The sequence below is a fragment of the Protomyctophum bolini genome, assembly GCF_963924005.1.
Source record: "Protomyctophum bolini genome assembly, chromosome: 23".
In the NCBI taxonomy this organism is placed as follows: domain Eukaryota; kingdom Metazoa; phylum Chordata; class Actinopteri; order Myctophiformes; family Myctophidae; genus Protomyctophum; species Protomyctophum bolini.
Genome location: NC_137884.1, coordinates 3,194,218 through 3,210,625, shown reverse-complemented (window position 1 = coordinate 3,210,625; position 16,408 = coordinate 3,194,218). Strand labels below are relative to the sequence as shown.

The window sequence follows — 16,408 nt, the reverse complement described above, 5'->3', positions numbered from 1 at the left end:
AAGCCACTTTTTTTGTTATGGCTTTTTTGGATGCCACCAGCAATACCCTCAGTAGATGCTGATCCTGCTTCGCAAATTGAAGTCCTTCCAGATCTGCAAGATACATGGTTTTAAAATCGAAAGGAATGTCAACACCAAAAACTGCTTCCAGGACACTGGACTCAGCTATTACTTTCAATGGGGTGACTTCATGTTCTCTTTCCATATAGGTTAAGGTTATTAGACGGATGGAAGGAGTGTGTGTGTGTGTGTGTGTGTGTGTGTGTGTGTGTGTGTGCGTGTGCGTGTGTGCGTGTGCGCGTGCGCCGAGACATATGTCTCCATGACCCTGTTAGATGCTGGTGTTGACAACGTAACATGACACCTGCCACTTCCGTCACAAATGCCAGGGCTCTGTGTGTGTGTGTGTGTGTGTGTGTGTGTGCACTCGTGTAACTCATATAGGTATGTGTGATTGTGTGTGCACGTGAGATGTTCATGGTTTAGGTGCATGTCTACAGTATGTTGAAGTATAGGAATAACTTGATTATAATTTAACTGCCTCTGAATTGTGTGTGGGCGTGCATATATACATGCAGGAAAGGCGGTTATTTGTACCTGAAGTGCTCACCAGCTTTCCTCACGTTTTTACCGTTTTGCGTTAGAAATACATCCTTTCTATATTGTCCCTGTTGCTTTTTCCTTCTCCGGTGGTTTTCCCTGCAGCTAATTGTTTGTTCTATATCCTTCATACTGTACATCATACTATACATCCTCTATACTATCTCTCACCGTGTGTGTGTGTGTGTGTGTCTCGTGTGTGTAGTAGTCATGTCTCTCTCTACTCCACCTTTCTCTTTCTTTCATTTGATCGTTTGTCCTCCGTCACGCTCATCGACTCTTCTTTCTTTCTTTCTCTCTTCAAAAGACTATACACCTCGACTCTTTAACTATAGTCTCAACACACCCGGTGAAAGATGTATTTTAAGCGATAACAGAGCAGCAGCCATTATGTATATATGGAAAATATACCAACACCCGCTTCCCACGGTTCACGTTATACTACTATTTCCGTCGCGTCCGGTGTGAATGCACCCTTAGGGTGTCAATGTGTTGGTGAAACGAACGCAAGACTATACGTCTGTTGGAAAAACGAAAACGCAGGTTTGCGTTGGTTCGCTCTCTACGTGTGCCATATGTGGTTAATGCATATAGGCTTAGCAAGCTTAAAAAACACACACACACACACACACACACACACACACACAGTCACATACTGTACTGTAGGCATCAATGTACACACACACACACACACACACACACACACACACACAGCCAGATGGCTGGGAAGTAGGCGAGACCAGGCTGTAGCGCTATAGCTTTAGCACGGTGACCTATATTTGGCTTTAATCTGAGTCATTTATGATTTGTCCCGCTCCAGCTCGCCAGTCGAACTCAGCCAGGCGGTTTGTTTCTCCCCTCCGTCAGCACAAACTGACGACCAGCTGAGGCCTATAACACTTTGACCCCGTCCCCATCATGACCCCCACAAACAAACACACACACACACAAATATTGTAGCGTAGTACATTTCCGCTAGAACTATATGCAAGTTCGAGGTAAGATTAATGTTGCATAAGGTGTGTGTGTGTGTGTGTGTGTGTGCACACACACACACACACACACACACACACACACACACACACCTTATGAGGGGAATCCAATAACCTTCTCCCCAACACCTCCCTTTTTAATAATTGTGATTAGTGACTCTACAAGCACACACACACACACGCACGCGCACACACACACACACACACACACACACACACACACACACGTCGAGTGTATCAGTAACCCCCCCCCCTCATATTTTAGTCATCTGAAATGCTTTAGTGTTAGTCTAGTTTTAGTCGACTAAATCTACAGTTATGGCAGATGTCATACGCTTGCGCGACGCTTCGTGTGCTTGTAGATCTTTTCCACTTGTCCCTTCCTATAACATTTTAGTCTTGTTTTTATTTGTTGACGAAATTGTCAATATTTAGTCTCAGTTTTTAGTCATCGTGGCTTAGTTTTCATTTAGTTCCCGTCAGTGAAAAAAGGTATAGTCGACAAGCATTTTTTCGTCATAGTTTTATAGTCAAAATCAACACTGGTTTCAAGTGATGCGACAATCTGCCCAAATGTAAACGCATATACCTAGTGTGTTCTCACTGTAAGATCTATTTAGTCTGGAAAACATCCACCGAGAATCGATTATACATGACGACAACCATATTAGAATTAGTAGAATTTATTTCAATCGATCGGAGTCCTCTGTCGACCGGTTGACGCCCGGCCACAACCAAAGCCAAAACGCTTGTTGAACATTTTTGTTTGCCCTCGCGTTCGACCCCTTTGCCTGGAAAAAGTGGATTCTATCCATGCCCCTCTGGCCTCTGTAGCGGTGCTGCATGGTATCCGACGATCCCATTCACAACCACAAGCTCTTAACCCATTCTGACCTGAGATCAGATTCATACGAGGTTTTCACTGGACACAGCACTGGTCTGATTAACCCATTCTGACCTGAGATCAGATTCTAAAAATGTCAGTCGTTCTTCGATTTTTCAAAAATAGCAGACCTACAAGCTCGTAGCGCGCCACTCGGTGGCGCGCTATGAGCTTGTAGATCTGCTATTTTTCAATAGCTAAAGCATAACATGATGCTAACACCAAAACGGGTTCCCGGTCAGAATGGGTTAACACGGAAACCTTGCGGCGGAGCCGTCACCGATCGGAAGGTGCTGGATTATTATTATTATATTGCAACGCAGAGAAGGAGTGAGTTCTGCGGCGGGGCATATATATAGGCTGTCTTCTCCTGACGCGGCGCACACAAAGGCGGTGGGAAGGGGGTGAGGAGGGAGCCTCAAAAGGTGAAATGAAAGCCGTTCCTGTCGGGTGATTCTGCCAGCCGGCCCTTTTGTGTTGCGCTGCCCTATCACGGTTCCCTTCTGTGTGTACGAGCATGACCAGTGTGGCTATCTTCCCAAGCCTTTTGTCTTCACGCCTATAAGTATCATCACTGCTGGCGCGTGCGTGCGTGACACTGCGTGTGAATGTGTTTATGCACTTCTTCTACCCATACTGTAGTATTCAAGGCCTTGTCTTTCCTCCTCTTCTGCTTTCTCACTCCCCTCCCCTGCCAGCTGCCTGCTCTCGGCCTCCTCTGTCCTCTGGTATATATATAGCGGCTCCTCATCTCCGCTCTGGCTTTTTAATCCCTGTCGACTGGCAACTCCACAACAACCTTGCCGTCTTGAGCATCGTTCAGTTCTTATATAGTCTGTCGCTCCCAGCTGCGCGCGAGGCGCCACTCAGTGCGCACACTCCCCTCCTCCGTCAGTCCCCTATACTCACATCGGCGCTGTAAGATATACCTCCAGTGCTCTCTGCTGTACGTGCACGTGCTCATGGCCAGAGACAGAAGGAGTTAGTGTGTGTGTGTGTGTGTGTGTGTGTGTGTGTGTGTGTGTGCGTGTGCGTGCGTCTCTGCTGCCCTCCAAGCACTTCTTTGCACGGGTCAGGATTATACTTTTAGACAGAGTATATTACGCATATAAGCACAGCCCGGCGGTTACAAACAGCTTAGTGTATACGACCTGACTAAGGCCTTGTTTGTGTTTGCCCCCGGCCGCACTCCACTCGCTGCCTCGCTGCCTGGCATTCAGACTCAAAGAGTATAGCTGTATGTTTGGGAGGGGGGGGGGGGCGCACGGGAAAGGAAGGCCTGCACTATAACGCTGCAGCCGTGGAAGTTAAAGAAGCCTTTCTCTGTCTTTTCCCGAAGCTTTCTCTTATAGCCAAGACAGAGAGCACACGCCTGCAGTTAACGTGTCGTGATGTTTATTCGCATTGCAGTGACGGTGGGGTCGTTTTTGGTCCAGCCCAGTCCGGATGTGGTTCCCACTGTCGGAGTTAAATTAACATTGATTTTTCAATATAAATTGGGGGGTCCCAGTGATAGAAATGCCATTAAATGGGGGGTCCGTATAGACGAATGCATGTCAAACTGGTGGTCCTTGAAATTAAACGGGTTGAGAATCACTGCTAGAGCCGTAAAAATAATTAATTATGGGGGCATATGGCATATTTGGGTCAATTTGGGTCCTTGAGATGAAAAAAGTTTGGGAACCACTGCACTACATACATCTCTCTCTCTCTCTCTCTCTCTCTCCGTGATTGACAAGCTCACGACGCACTGTGAGCGTGCCGATCGGAAGCTTGCCGATCGGAAGCGTGCCGATCGGAAGCTTGCCGATCAGAAGCGTGCCGATCGGCAAGCTTTCCCCAGAGCAATAGGAAACAGAAAATGCTCTTGACTACAGAGCCCTGCAAGGGAGCATTCCGCTCAACCATAATGGGGTTTAACTGGTTAACTGTCACTCACGTCATTACGATCAAAACATTTAATTGCGTTTTTGTTGGCTTTGAACATTTTGGAACATAAAAATCCCATTTCTGTTTGGCTTTTTATTATGAAATAAATATATAATTTCATGTAACCCAGTGGTGTGACGATGAAGTTGTGATTGTATTTCAGATTTGGATATAAAATAATAACTGGTCTAAATTACCAGTAAAATTCAGCTAGTGGGAATGAAATTAGATAATGACAACGGTATAGGAGTGTGTGTGTGTGTGTGTGTGTGTGTGTGTGTGTGTGCGTGTGTGTGTGTGCGTGTGCGCGCGAGCCCACGTTTGTGCGTTCAAACACATATCCCAATTACGCACTGACGACCTGACGCCTTTTTGGCAGCGGTCGAGCACGTCAACAACGTCACGGAATTAGCATATTAATGACATAGTGTTGAATAATTAACGCAGCGGGAGTGGATCGAGGCACATGATGAGGCTCATTGTCGGCTCACTAATCGTGGGGAGAAAAGAGGAAGTGAAGCTAATGAGGTTAAAGGCACGGTAACGAGCCTTTTGAACTGCGCTTGTTCGCCAAAACAAAGAGAAGCCGGAGCGCACTTGCAAGGCTTCTTATAGCCTGTGTGTGTGTGTGCGCACGTGCACGTGTGCGTGTGTTTGGAGGCTTCCCGCGGCTTGTCCACCACTCACCTGAATGTCGACACGCGACATGACACGAGTCGCGACACGACACCAGGAAGCGTACGGAAGTGGAAGCGCTGTCACTCGGCTCAGAGGGAGCTTAGCAGAGTCAGAGGGAGGGAGGAAATACGACCCCCCCCCCCCCCCCCCCAACTCCCATGTGGCATATTTCAAAATGCATAAGCCTAATCCATTGCCAGTGGGCTTTCATTTCATTCATACTACAACTACACACGGTTGCTCGTACTCCAAGTGGATTGTGTTGGGGGGTGGTGGGGGGGGGGGGGGGGGGGAGTGCTTTAATCACTATATATTCCATTTTGGACTGAGGTCGATTTTTCTGAAAAAACCTATGTTTCTATTTCAGTTCGTGCTCAACCTTTTTCATGATCTACAAGCTACGAGCTTGTAGATCTGCTATTTTTCAATAGCTAAATTATAACATAATGTTTAAAACAACAAAAAGGGGTTCCCCGCCCCAAAATTGGATAATTATACTGTATTTCATTGTATGACAAATAGCCGTATCGTCAACCTCTTTCTGAGCTTGAACGTCAGCTTGTCAGTGAAGGAGCAGATTAGTGACTATCACTACTGCAGCTGTGCTCGGGGGGGGGGGGGGGGGGGGGGGGGCTGCCTTGTATATGTTCTTTGGGCTTTAATTGTATGTCTATAGCTTCGACGCCGACTGTAAGGAAAAACACATGTGGACAATGTCGTCGACTTTGTTCAGCAGCTGTGCTCGAAAATGGTTGGTTATACACCATGACGTAAATAAAATGCTAACTTAAAGAACCCCCCCCCCCCCCTCCCCACTATGTACCACACTATCCAGATAGAGTATGCTTTTTCTGTCAACGTTCATCATGTAATCACTGGTTAATTGCATGCAGGCTAATGACTGAGGTGCACAAACACATTGCAACCCTGTAGGCCGTCTTTGTGTGTTGTGTGCCTTAGGAGTGGAGTCTCTCTCTCTCTCTCTCTCTCTCTCTCTCTCTGTCTCTCTCTCTCTCTCTCTGTCTCTGCTGGCAGAGATGAGACCCTCCATGGCTTTCTTTCCCCATTCAAAAACAAACAAACAAACAAACAAGGGACAGAACATCACTGTCACCGGCGGACACCGCATGGCAGTCACTTCTTGCTGTTCTTCCTCGTGTCGGTCCTTTTGTCCGTTCTGTCCTCGGTCTCTGTCTCCGTCAGTGGTTTTCATTTTTATTCACCATTGTGTGTGCCACGGATCACCATTTTGATGACATTTAGGGCTCCATTTTCGTCACCTACTAAACCCCCTTATCCCTAAACTTCTTTGCCTTTTATTAATTTTTTACTATTTGTAAATACATTTTGGAATAGTTCAACTATAGCCAATCTACATTGACACGTTGTGAGCTTGTAGAGTGGCCATTTTAGCTATTCAAAATAGTAAAAAGGCAAAGAAGTTTATGGATAAGGGCTTTAGCGGTGACAAAAATGGAGCTCTTAGCTTCTCGGACCCGAAAAGTATTTTTGCTGTCGTTGGATAAGATTTTGTTCACAACAGGCAGCGTTGCTCAAAATAACAGTTCTTCTACAGTACATTCACTCATTGTGTGTAGACTTCTTGTAAATTAGGTAATGCAGATTTTAAACAATAATTTAACTCTTTGAGAGAGCATAAAAATGAAACCAAATGGTTTCATTTTATACGCTCTCAAGAGTTAAAGATCTAAAAGGGTCCATTTGGTTACCAACTTTCCTTCATTTCGCTGCAGGGGACCACCTGGAACCTCCTCAAGGTCCACTAAATCAATCTACTCTATGCATGGTGCATTTCCATCTGTATGTTGATTCTCTGTTTTGTTCTCTCTCTCTCTCTCTCTCTCTCTCTCTCTCTCTCTCTCTCTCTCTCTCTCTCTCTCTCTCTCTCTCTCGGCCTGTGTGCACACGTCGTGCATGCACGTTCCCTCGCTGCCATCTGTGTGTAATGTCTAGTCTGGAACCAGCGGTCTGGTCAAGAATAGCAGTGCCCTAGTGACAGCCCACAGATTCCTGTCAGACAACATCTGTGTGTGTGTGTGTGTGTGTGCGCGCGGCAGCTGGATTGCACTTGGATGTCCATGTGCAAATTCACTTATCTATGCTACTGTATGTTATTGGGCATTTGTGTATACATTTACGTACACGTATGTGTGGAGTAAGGGTTTCTGCTAAATGTATAGCCTGTTGGGGGGTGTGTGTGTGTGTGTGTGTGTGTGTGCGCGTGTGTGCGCACGCACCAGTTTATGAGCCTTCTTCCTCCTCTGTACTTGGCCTATTTTTGCACTCAGTGAGGCAGCATTGTGCACGCACGTGGTTAGGTGTGTCTCGTAGCCGCCGTTGTAGCACAGTGCTCCCCCCCCCCCCCCCCCCCCCCACACACACACACACACGCACACACACACACACACACACACACACATGTTTGAGCTCTTCCCTCGCTTCCCCCTGTGCTCTATAGCAGAGTCACGCAGGACTTTCCGTCCCGCAGACCAACTCACCACGCCCCCGATGCCCTGCAATTGAGCATAACATTTAATTGAACGTATTTTCTGCTATAAGGACGACATTAAGGCGAGTTTAAGTAAAAGTCACAGATGGTCCTGCAACGAGAGAATCGTCGATCTTAAGACGCAGACGAATTGTATAACGAGGAGACGACGAGGTCTGACCAGAGGCGACGCTGATATATACGACCAGAGAGACACAGACGACGCAAAGTGACAGGGACTGAAAATAGCAGATCTACAAGCTCACAAAGCGTCACAAGTGTAAAATCAATCATTAGGATGGCATCAAGGCCTTCCAAAATACATTTTAGTCGACTAAATCAATTTTGTCGACAAAAATCTTGGTAGACTACTAGACTATAACACAAAAAAAGAATCCAGATGACTACAGTATAATGTGACTAAAACTAAATGAAAACTGTTCAAGAGACTATGGGCTGTATTTTGCATGTCTTATAAGTACCAGGTCTTATTCCCTAACTTGAGTAAACTAAAGACCTGGAGGCGTGATCAATGCTCTTTGGCCACTCAGAATAGCCAAATGGCATTGATCACGCCTCCAGGTCTTTAGTTTACTCAAGTTAGGGAATAAGACCTGGTACTTAAGACACGCAAGATACAGTCCTATATGACTCAGGTCAGTAGACCGAAAGCTTGCCAAATAAATTGATTGTGCGAGGATCTGAGTGTGCGGAGCTTCCCTTTATTTTTTTTCTCAAGAGACTTATGACTAAAACTAAAATAAAACTTTGGTGTCAAAAAATCTACACTGGTGACAGCCAGGGACAGACGGCACTGGGCGAAAGAAAAGACAGAAGAGACGGACAGCAGCCGGCTGTTGGAGGGAGGCCGTCTTTCAGTTCGCCAACAGTTAAAAAAAAAAAGAGTGACTTGGAAAACTGAATAATTTCGGCAGCTACAGCTGGGAAAGTCACTTGGATAATTCATGTATTGGGCACGCTTTGGGTTTCGCCGCGCACACGCACGCTTTACATGCAAATCTGTCCGCGTGTGCTTTGTGTGTGTGTGTGTGTGGGTGTCTGTGAGTGCCTGTGAGTGCGTGACTGTGTGTGTGCGCGTCCATGTGTGTCGTCGTGTGTGCAGAGAATGCAAAAATACAGTATTTTAGCATTTATTTTGCATGCAAATCTGTGACTGCCAGCTGTGTGTGTGTGTGTGTGTGTGTGTGTGTGTGTGTGTGTGTGTGTAGGCTTTGAATGAATTACAAAGTCAGATGTGCTCTGGCGACAAAATCCCTTGTAAAGAAAGATCGTGTTTCTGCAGTGGCGGGGATAACAAGAGCCTTGGCAGAGTTTCAACTTCAAACGCAGAAGGATCACTCACACACGCACACGCACACGCACACGCACACACACACGCACGCACGCACACACACACACACACGCTCTTTTTTTCCACACGCAATCACTGGCAATGTGGAATGTCCCGGTGGAGTTGGCTTTGGCCGGTTGCGTTTTTCATCAGCAGACCTGACCTGGGGAAAATGGCCTCTCCTCCTGTGGGTTGTAAATCCGTCGGGTTGGAGACGGGCGGGGGGCTCTCACTTGTTATTCTGATTTGCTGGATGCTATACTTCCATTTGGTCCGGCCCCTTTATTAGGGACCGGCTCACTCCCACCATTTACTCGGTGTGTAATTCAGCCTTTTTTTTTCAAGTCCTGCCCCTGGTTGTGCCCTCCTTCTTCGCACCCATTTGGTTGAAGTTTCGTGGTTGGACAAGAATCCTTCCTCTCTCCGTCCACTACTATACCATTGAAATAACGTGTTTTCCAGTTGCTTCGTATTGATATTCGGTGGCACTCAATTGTTATTGTAAATTTGGTGTCGGCAAAAAGGAACATCACAGGTGCAGCATGGTGACTCGGAATATCGTGTTTGTTTTTAGTTTTTTTCCCCAAAAATGATGCTTTAGCTAATTCAACATAAACAAGGCGGAACCAGGGCGAGGACAAGGCAAAAAGAGCCTGCTGGTTATAGTCAGTCAGGGACCAATCAGAGGGCTGACAAAGGGTGAATTGTCCCGGTTTATTTTTTTGTATTTATTTTTGTTAAAAAAAGGGCTTTTTCTGCCTTTTATTGATAGGATGAGAGAGATGGGTGGGGGGGGGGGGGAAGACACGCGGCAAAGGCCGTTGGGATTAGGACCCGTTCGAACCCACGGCACACCGTCAGCCTGGCTCAGCAGTCTAGGTGGTGCCCAGACGGTTGAGCTAAACGCCCCGGGGGAATTGTACCCGGTTTCAAGCTGACCAATATCAAAGTCTCAGTTTTCAATATTCACTATCAAATTGCACCGGTTTTGCGCCGCAATTTTAAATAACACTCATTTTGAGTGCTTACATGTTCATCACGTCCTGTTCGATTGAAAGGTGCACAGTCACTATAGATGTGGTAAGAAGTGCTAAAATGATTGTCCCCTATAAGTAGCGAAAATAGCCCATCTACAAGCAGATTTAACTGATTAAGAGCGTGGCGTGTGAGAGAGGATCATGTCTCATGTCTTATGGCACAGGATGTGTTGTAATGTAACATATACAGTATTGCTACAAGTGTGTCTTAAACATTGTGTGCCTGTTGTGCAACAAGCATGCACGTCGCAAGCCAATGCGTTTGCATGATGTGCGTGTCTTCTTCGCGTGCGTGCTTCTTTGTGTGTTCTTGTGTGTATTTGTGTAAGCCTGTGTGTGTTTCTGTGACACACGCACGCATGTTCCTTCTTCGGTGCTTTGCTGTGACTGCATGTGGGTGTCTGCATGCTTACTGCACAGCGTGTGCGCACAGTCCGTACATTTCCTGTGTGTATGGGCGTCCGTATAGCTTATTGCATGTCAAACTGGGGGTCCTTGAAATTAAAAACGTTTGGAAAAACACCGATAGAGCCGTAGAAATAGGGGGTCCGTGGGCTGATACAGTAAATGTAAATGTACAGTACAGTAAATGTACTGTACAGTAAATGTAAATGGGGTCCTTGACATGAAAAGTTTGAGAACCACTGCACTACTAATCTACTAATATACGAATCTGTCGTGTGTGTGTGTGTGTGTGTGTGTGTGTGTGTGTGTGTGTGTGTGTGTGTGTGCGCCTGCCCCAGTAGAGTCTGCAGTGCACGAGTCACTGTGTCTTTGATGAAAGCTAGACTGAACATAATCCCCTCCAGCGTGGCGACTTCACTACTGTGTGTGTGTGTGTGTGTGTGTGTGTGTGTGTGTGTGTGTGTGTGTGTGTGTGTGTGTGTGTGTGTGTGTGTGTGTGTGTGTGTGTGTGTGTGTGTGTGTGTGTGTGTGTGTGTGTGTGTGTGTGTGTGTGTGTGTGTGTGTGTGTGTGTGTGTGTGTGTGTGTGGCATATTGTGGTGAAAAAGACCTGAAGCTGGCAGTGAACCAGCCTTTAGCAACAGATGTCTGACCTGGCTGGCTGTCCCTCTCGTTTCTACATGGCCGCAAATCCCTACGACTGTGCCCATTTTTATGCTTCAAATACCTGTGTGTGTGTGTGTGTGTGTGTGTGTACTGTGTGTCACAGTGTATTTGGTGCTTTACAAGAGAGCATTGTTGATGTCTTTGTCGGGTCACTGACTTAGCACTCTTCTACGTTTATAAAGGGCCACATAGCCTGAATCCTGTGTCTGAATATATGTCTCTCGATTGTCTGAAAGGTCCCAGCTGTATAGGACAAAGTGCTGCTCGCAGAGAGAGCGCGAGAGAGAGAGAGAGAGAGAGACCGACCTTCTATGTCAAATGTCTCCACACTTCTCTGCCCCTCTCTGTCACTGGTGGAAACTGTGAAACCTTTGTTACAGCTTGACGGGAATGGAATTGTGATACAAAACACAATACAGCCGTGCTGAAGTTAGATGGATTGTCAGAGCCCTGAGCTGCCGCCTGGGGGCCCAAAAGTGAATACCATGTCTGTCTGTGTGTCTCTCTCTCTCTCTCTCTCTCTCTCTCTCTCTCTGCAGCCCTTCCTTTTTCAGGTGGTTTGTTGTTTTAACAAAAAAGGGACACAGAAGATAACATTTTGGTTGTCATTAATTCCTCTATAGTTTCACACCCTATAGTTACATCTCTGTATCTTAACATGTACTGCGTCCACCACAGCACTCCGCTACAGGCCAGGGAGGGAGTGCTATATCATCAGAGCAGCAGCGCCCCACTGAATGAGAGAGATTGTGGCGTCCGCTGCCAATTCCTCAACGCCGACAAATGATTTACGAGTCCCTCCTCTCTCCGTTCTCTGGACTCACTGAACTGAATTGAATTAGAGCGTGTGGAGAGAATCCCGTTAGCTCTCCCAGCCCCGCTTCCCGACCAATACAGAGAAATCATCCAATCACTGATACCTTTTGAAAATCCTAAAAAACCCATCGTTGGAGCATGTGTCGGAGGCAAGTGTCAGCCCTTTGTTGGCACTTGGCTTATAGGACGCAGGGCGGGTTGTACTTTAAGTTAACGTCCCAGCCATGTCTGATCTACACACTCGCAGTGCGTCACAACGTTGCGCGTCGTGAGCTTGTAGATCTGCAGCCATGCACTGCCAGTTTGAAACTGAAAGCTCTTAACACAGTAAAACCCATAATGAAAGGATAGAGACTGAATGCGGAAGTGCAACCGAGCGCTCAATGTTAAAGCCCAGCTGCACGGGGTTTTTCCTCGTCAAAAATCCACGGGTCCTTGCAGTTCACGCTCTAACCAGTAGGGCCGAGTGCTTCAACGTTGGCGAGCCTCCCTGGGGGCTTGGTAAAACAAACTAAGACCTACTTTGTCTTTAACCCTTATTTTATACCTTAGCTGTTGAAAGATAATAGATCTACAAGCTCATAGCGCAGCACCGAGTGCCATGCTATGGGCTTGTAGATCTGCTATTTTTTTTTTTTTAATACTAAAAACGTGGTGCAAATCTTTGACTTTGGATATATACATGTATATTCTCTCTCACAGCTGACATTTTCATATCTTTGCTTCTGGGGGGGTCCCTGGAACAACATATTTTCAGATGGGGGGGGGGGGGGGGTTGGTTGCCAATTAAGCAATATTACACGAGAGGGTGTTCTTTAACGTCATTAATGCACGCCTGCTGTGCCACAGGAACTCGCCCGCAGAGTCGCTGAAGAATAATTATTTTTCAATGACGGATGTACAGTCACTACGGCCACAAATGTCCCAAGAAACTATAGCTAGCCTAGCCACAGAGTCTGCTGCGCTCTGAGAGAAAAGCACGGCTCAATTGTTTGTTTTGATTAGCCGTCGAAATAACGTGATTTATTTCAACGGCTAGAAAGCTGTTTCAAACCAATCCGACTGCTTCCTCAAAACAACCTGTATAATTCTAGATAATAATGGACCTCAGGTTCATGTTGGCGTCGCTGTGTCAGCCCTGGACAGTGCGTAGACTCAACGTGCGTGTTGTGTGTGTTCTTGTGTGTTGCAGTGCTGGCCAGTTTCAGAGGCACCGTTCAGCATGGACTGCCTCTGGAGATTGGAGACACCGTGCAGATCCTGGAGAAATGTGAAGGTAAAGCACACACACACACACACACACACACACACACACACACACACACACACACACACACGCATGCATAATCATGCACAGATACAAATTTGCACTTTGACACACACACACACACACACACACACACACACACACACACACATGCACACGCAGGCACACGCATGCAAACCCAGTTACACACATACTGTATACATTCATGCATGCATGCATAATCACGCACAGACACATGCAGGGTTGCACATAATTTGACAGCCTTCCTCCAACACTCAATACAACATTTCCTACAACTTGAGAACACCGTGCCAAACATTTTAAACATTCATGGCTTCAGTGCGTGCGTGCGTGCGTGACTGTGTGTGCGTGCAGTGCACACGCGTGCGTTCCTGTGAGTGCGCAGGAGAGATAAATGTCTGTGGAAACTGGAAATTCATTTTTTGCCACCGTTTCCTGTGTGTAACGGCCAATGTTCCTGCATGCCTTCCTGTCCACATCGTCTAGATGTCTTTCTCCCCCTTTCCGCTCTTTTACGCTGTTCCTGTTTGGTCTCCCCCCCCCCCTCGTCTCTCTCTCTGATTCCGTAGTGAATTGCTCTATGTTACTGCAGTAACGCGGTTTCGCTGCTATGCGCTGGTTCTATTTCCTAATGGCTCCCTCTCTGCGGCTCGGATTTTAAAACACAGACACACGTGGCACGCTTCACTTCACTTCCTGTTATTCATTCATTGCTCCCCAGACAGACAGACAGACAGACAGACAGACAGACAGACAGGCGGAGACACGTCTATTGTATATTGTGAAAGACCGAGAAGAAGAACATCAGGCAAACACCTACAGACAGACAGAGGGACATGGACACTGCCTGTCTGTCTGTCTGTCTGCGAAGAAGACGTGACAACAGAGGAAGTCCAGAGGAAGACAATTGGATCTAATTACCTCATGAAAAGTACTGTTAACCAACCCAATAATACGGACTTGTAACAGGAGCGACAGGAAAGACAAGCAGACATGCAATGAGACTGAGGCAGTCGGCAGAGAAGGAGAACATTGCGGGGGGAACAAGACGGAATATGTATGTTGTTCGCACAGTGGTTCCCTAAACTCTTCTGTGTCTCCCTGGGACCCAAACAGAAATACATTAGCAATGAATAAAATAGTGATAGACATATTCTCTTTCAAGGTTTTTGAAAATCTCTCACAATGTTTTGAATCTTTTTTCATAATTGCTGAATGAGTTGAATGAAAAAAAGTGAAAGTGAAACAAATATTCATTTTGAAAAAAAAAAAGATTTACTCAACAGATCATTTGGTAAAACACTGGTGTATACTGAGTAAATGAGGAAGGCAGGCACACAACAGGGAGGCACGCAAGGACACAGAGAGAGACAAGAGACACAGAGAGAGACGAGAGATATTACGGCGTGGTAAGACAGCCGAGAACGCTCCAGAAGGATGTAATAATATGGCCGCAGAGGGCCTCGGAGAGAGTACATCAGTGAGAGCTGTCTTGAGAGACAGACTGGTGACAGGAGAGTGACAGAGTAATGGCCCGGCCCTCCGCTGCGTCTCCTGTCAACGTTCCTAAAACACAGGGTATAGTGTCACACTCGGGAGGTTGTTTCTCGCCAACAAGCGACCCCGGCGTCTCATAATGGTCTCTGCCGGTGATTTATCTGTGACTATCTGCCTCTCTTTTCTTTGATGTTTTGCTTGTTCTTTCCCCTAACTGCTGTGAATATATTCCGTTGGAAATTATGCATTGAGTGCCTGTTTGATGTCATTGTGTTAAAGCCTCTAAAACCACCCATGCTAGCTAGCACAGGGAACATACTGCCTGTCTCCCTCTTCCACTTTCCGTTGTGTTTCCTACAGTGTGTCTCTCCTATACACTGTCTCCCTCTCAGCTGTCCTACTGTCTGTCTCTCCTACACTGTCTCCCTCTCAGCTGTATTACTGTCTGTCTCTCCTACACCCCTCTCAGGTGTCATAATGTCTGTCTCTCCTACATTGTCTCCCTCTCAGCTGTCCTACGGTCTGTCTCTCCTACACCCCTCTCAGCTGTCCTACTGTCTGTCTCTCCTACACTGTCCCTCTCAGGTGTCCTACTGTATGTCGCTCCTACACTGTCCCTCTCAGGTGTCCTACTGTCTGTCTCTCCTACACTGTCCCTCTCAGGTGTCCTACTGTCTGTCGCTCCTACACTGTCCCTCTCAGCTGTCCTACTGTCTGTCTCTCCTACACTGTCCCTCTCAGGTGTCCTACTGTCTGTCGCTCCTACACTGTCCCTCTCAGCTGTCCTACTGTCTGTCTCTCCTACACTGTCTCCCTCTCAGCTGTCCTGCTGTCTGTCTCACTGTCTCTCTCACTGTTGGTTAATATTTACAGGTGCTATGAAAATAAAATGCACAATGGCAAACGAGTCCTATTGACGTTTGAGTCCGTCCGAGCCAGGCAGGGGACATTTAATGACATTATTTGCTGACATGCAGGCCGTTGTCGAGAGCCCTTTCTGCATTTGACCGCTGATAAATGAATGACACATTGAGGAAATGGCAAGTGTGTGTTTTTAGAATGCGCTGACCGCCGCAAATGACTAAGAGGGCCTGCATTATTCATCCGCTGTTAATTATGCAATGTGTCTAGTTTCAATACCTTTTTCAATAGACACATCTGTGGATCCAGTTCATACACGCACTGTGTGTGGGAACTCTTAATGCCACGTGTCCTCATTCAAAACTACGATACAGTGTATAAGAATAAAATATTTGCACACCAGTATTGCTGCTCCCACACACACACACACACACACACATGCATGTTTACTTTGGTAACGTTTCGACTGCCGTGTTAATTTTGACAGCTAACTTTGGTTTAGTCTTTGGAATAAACTTTAATTTCGTTTTTTTTTCAGTCATATTTTAGTCATATGAAATGTTTTAGCTTTAGTCTTTAGTCAACCAAATACCATGAGATTTTATTTTGTTTTATTCTCTTCTCAAGACTCATCTCTTTTCTATGTCCTTTGATCCTTCCTGATTTTTTATTTTTGTCATTTGAACTGTTTCATTTCTGGTTGTTACTTGTTTGTATGTTTTAGTATTTTGTATGCATAACTGTCTCTAGATTTTATTGTGTAAAGCACTTTGGTCAATCTCGACTGTTTTAAATGTGCTATATAAATAAAGCTTGATTTGATTTGAAGCGAATGTACTGTCCACCACTGCCTTGTGAGAACCGATGTCATGGACACAGAATTACGCTCCTAACACAA

At 46.2% G+C, this 16,408-nt stretch overlaps 1 protein-coding gene across 1 annotated transcript in view; it reads left to right on the top strand.

The window, feature by feature from the left end:
- The window catches only part of LOC308310606 (dedicator of cytokinesis protein 4-like), a gene marked incomplete at its 5' end in the record, with an annotated part of 197,731 nt that overhangs the window by 22,403 nt on the left and 158,920 nt on the right, over positions 1-16,408 (top strand). The window contains 1 exon segment of the mRNA XM_080756990.1: positions 13,057-13,140. Within this exon segment, the coding sequence (XP_080613116.1) occupies positions 13,057-13,140 (84 nt within the window).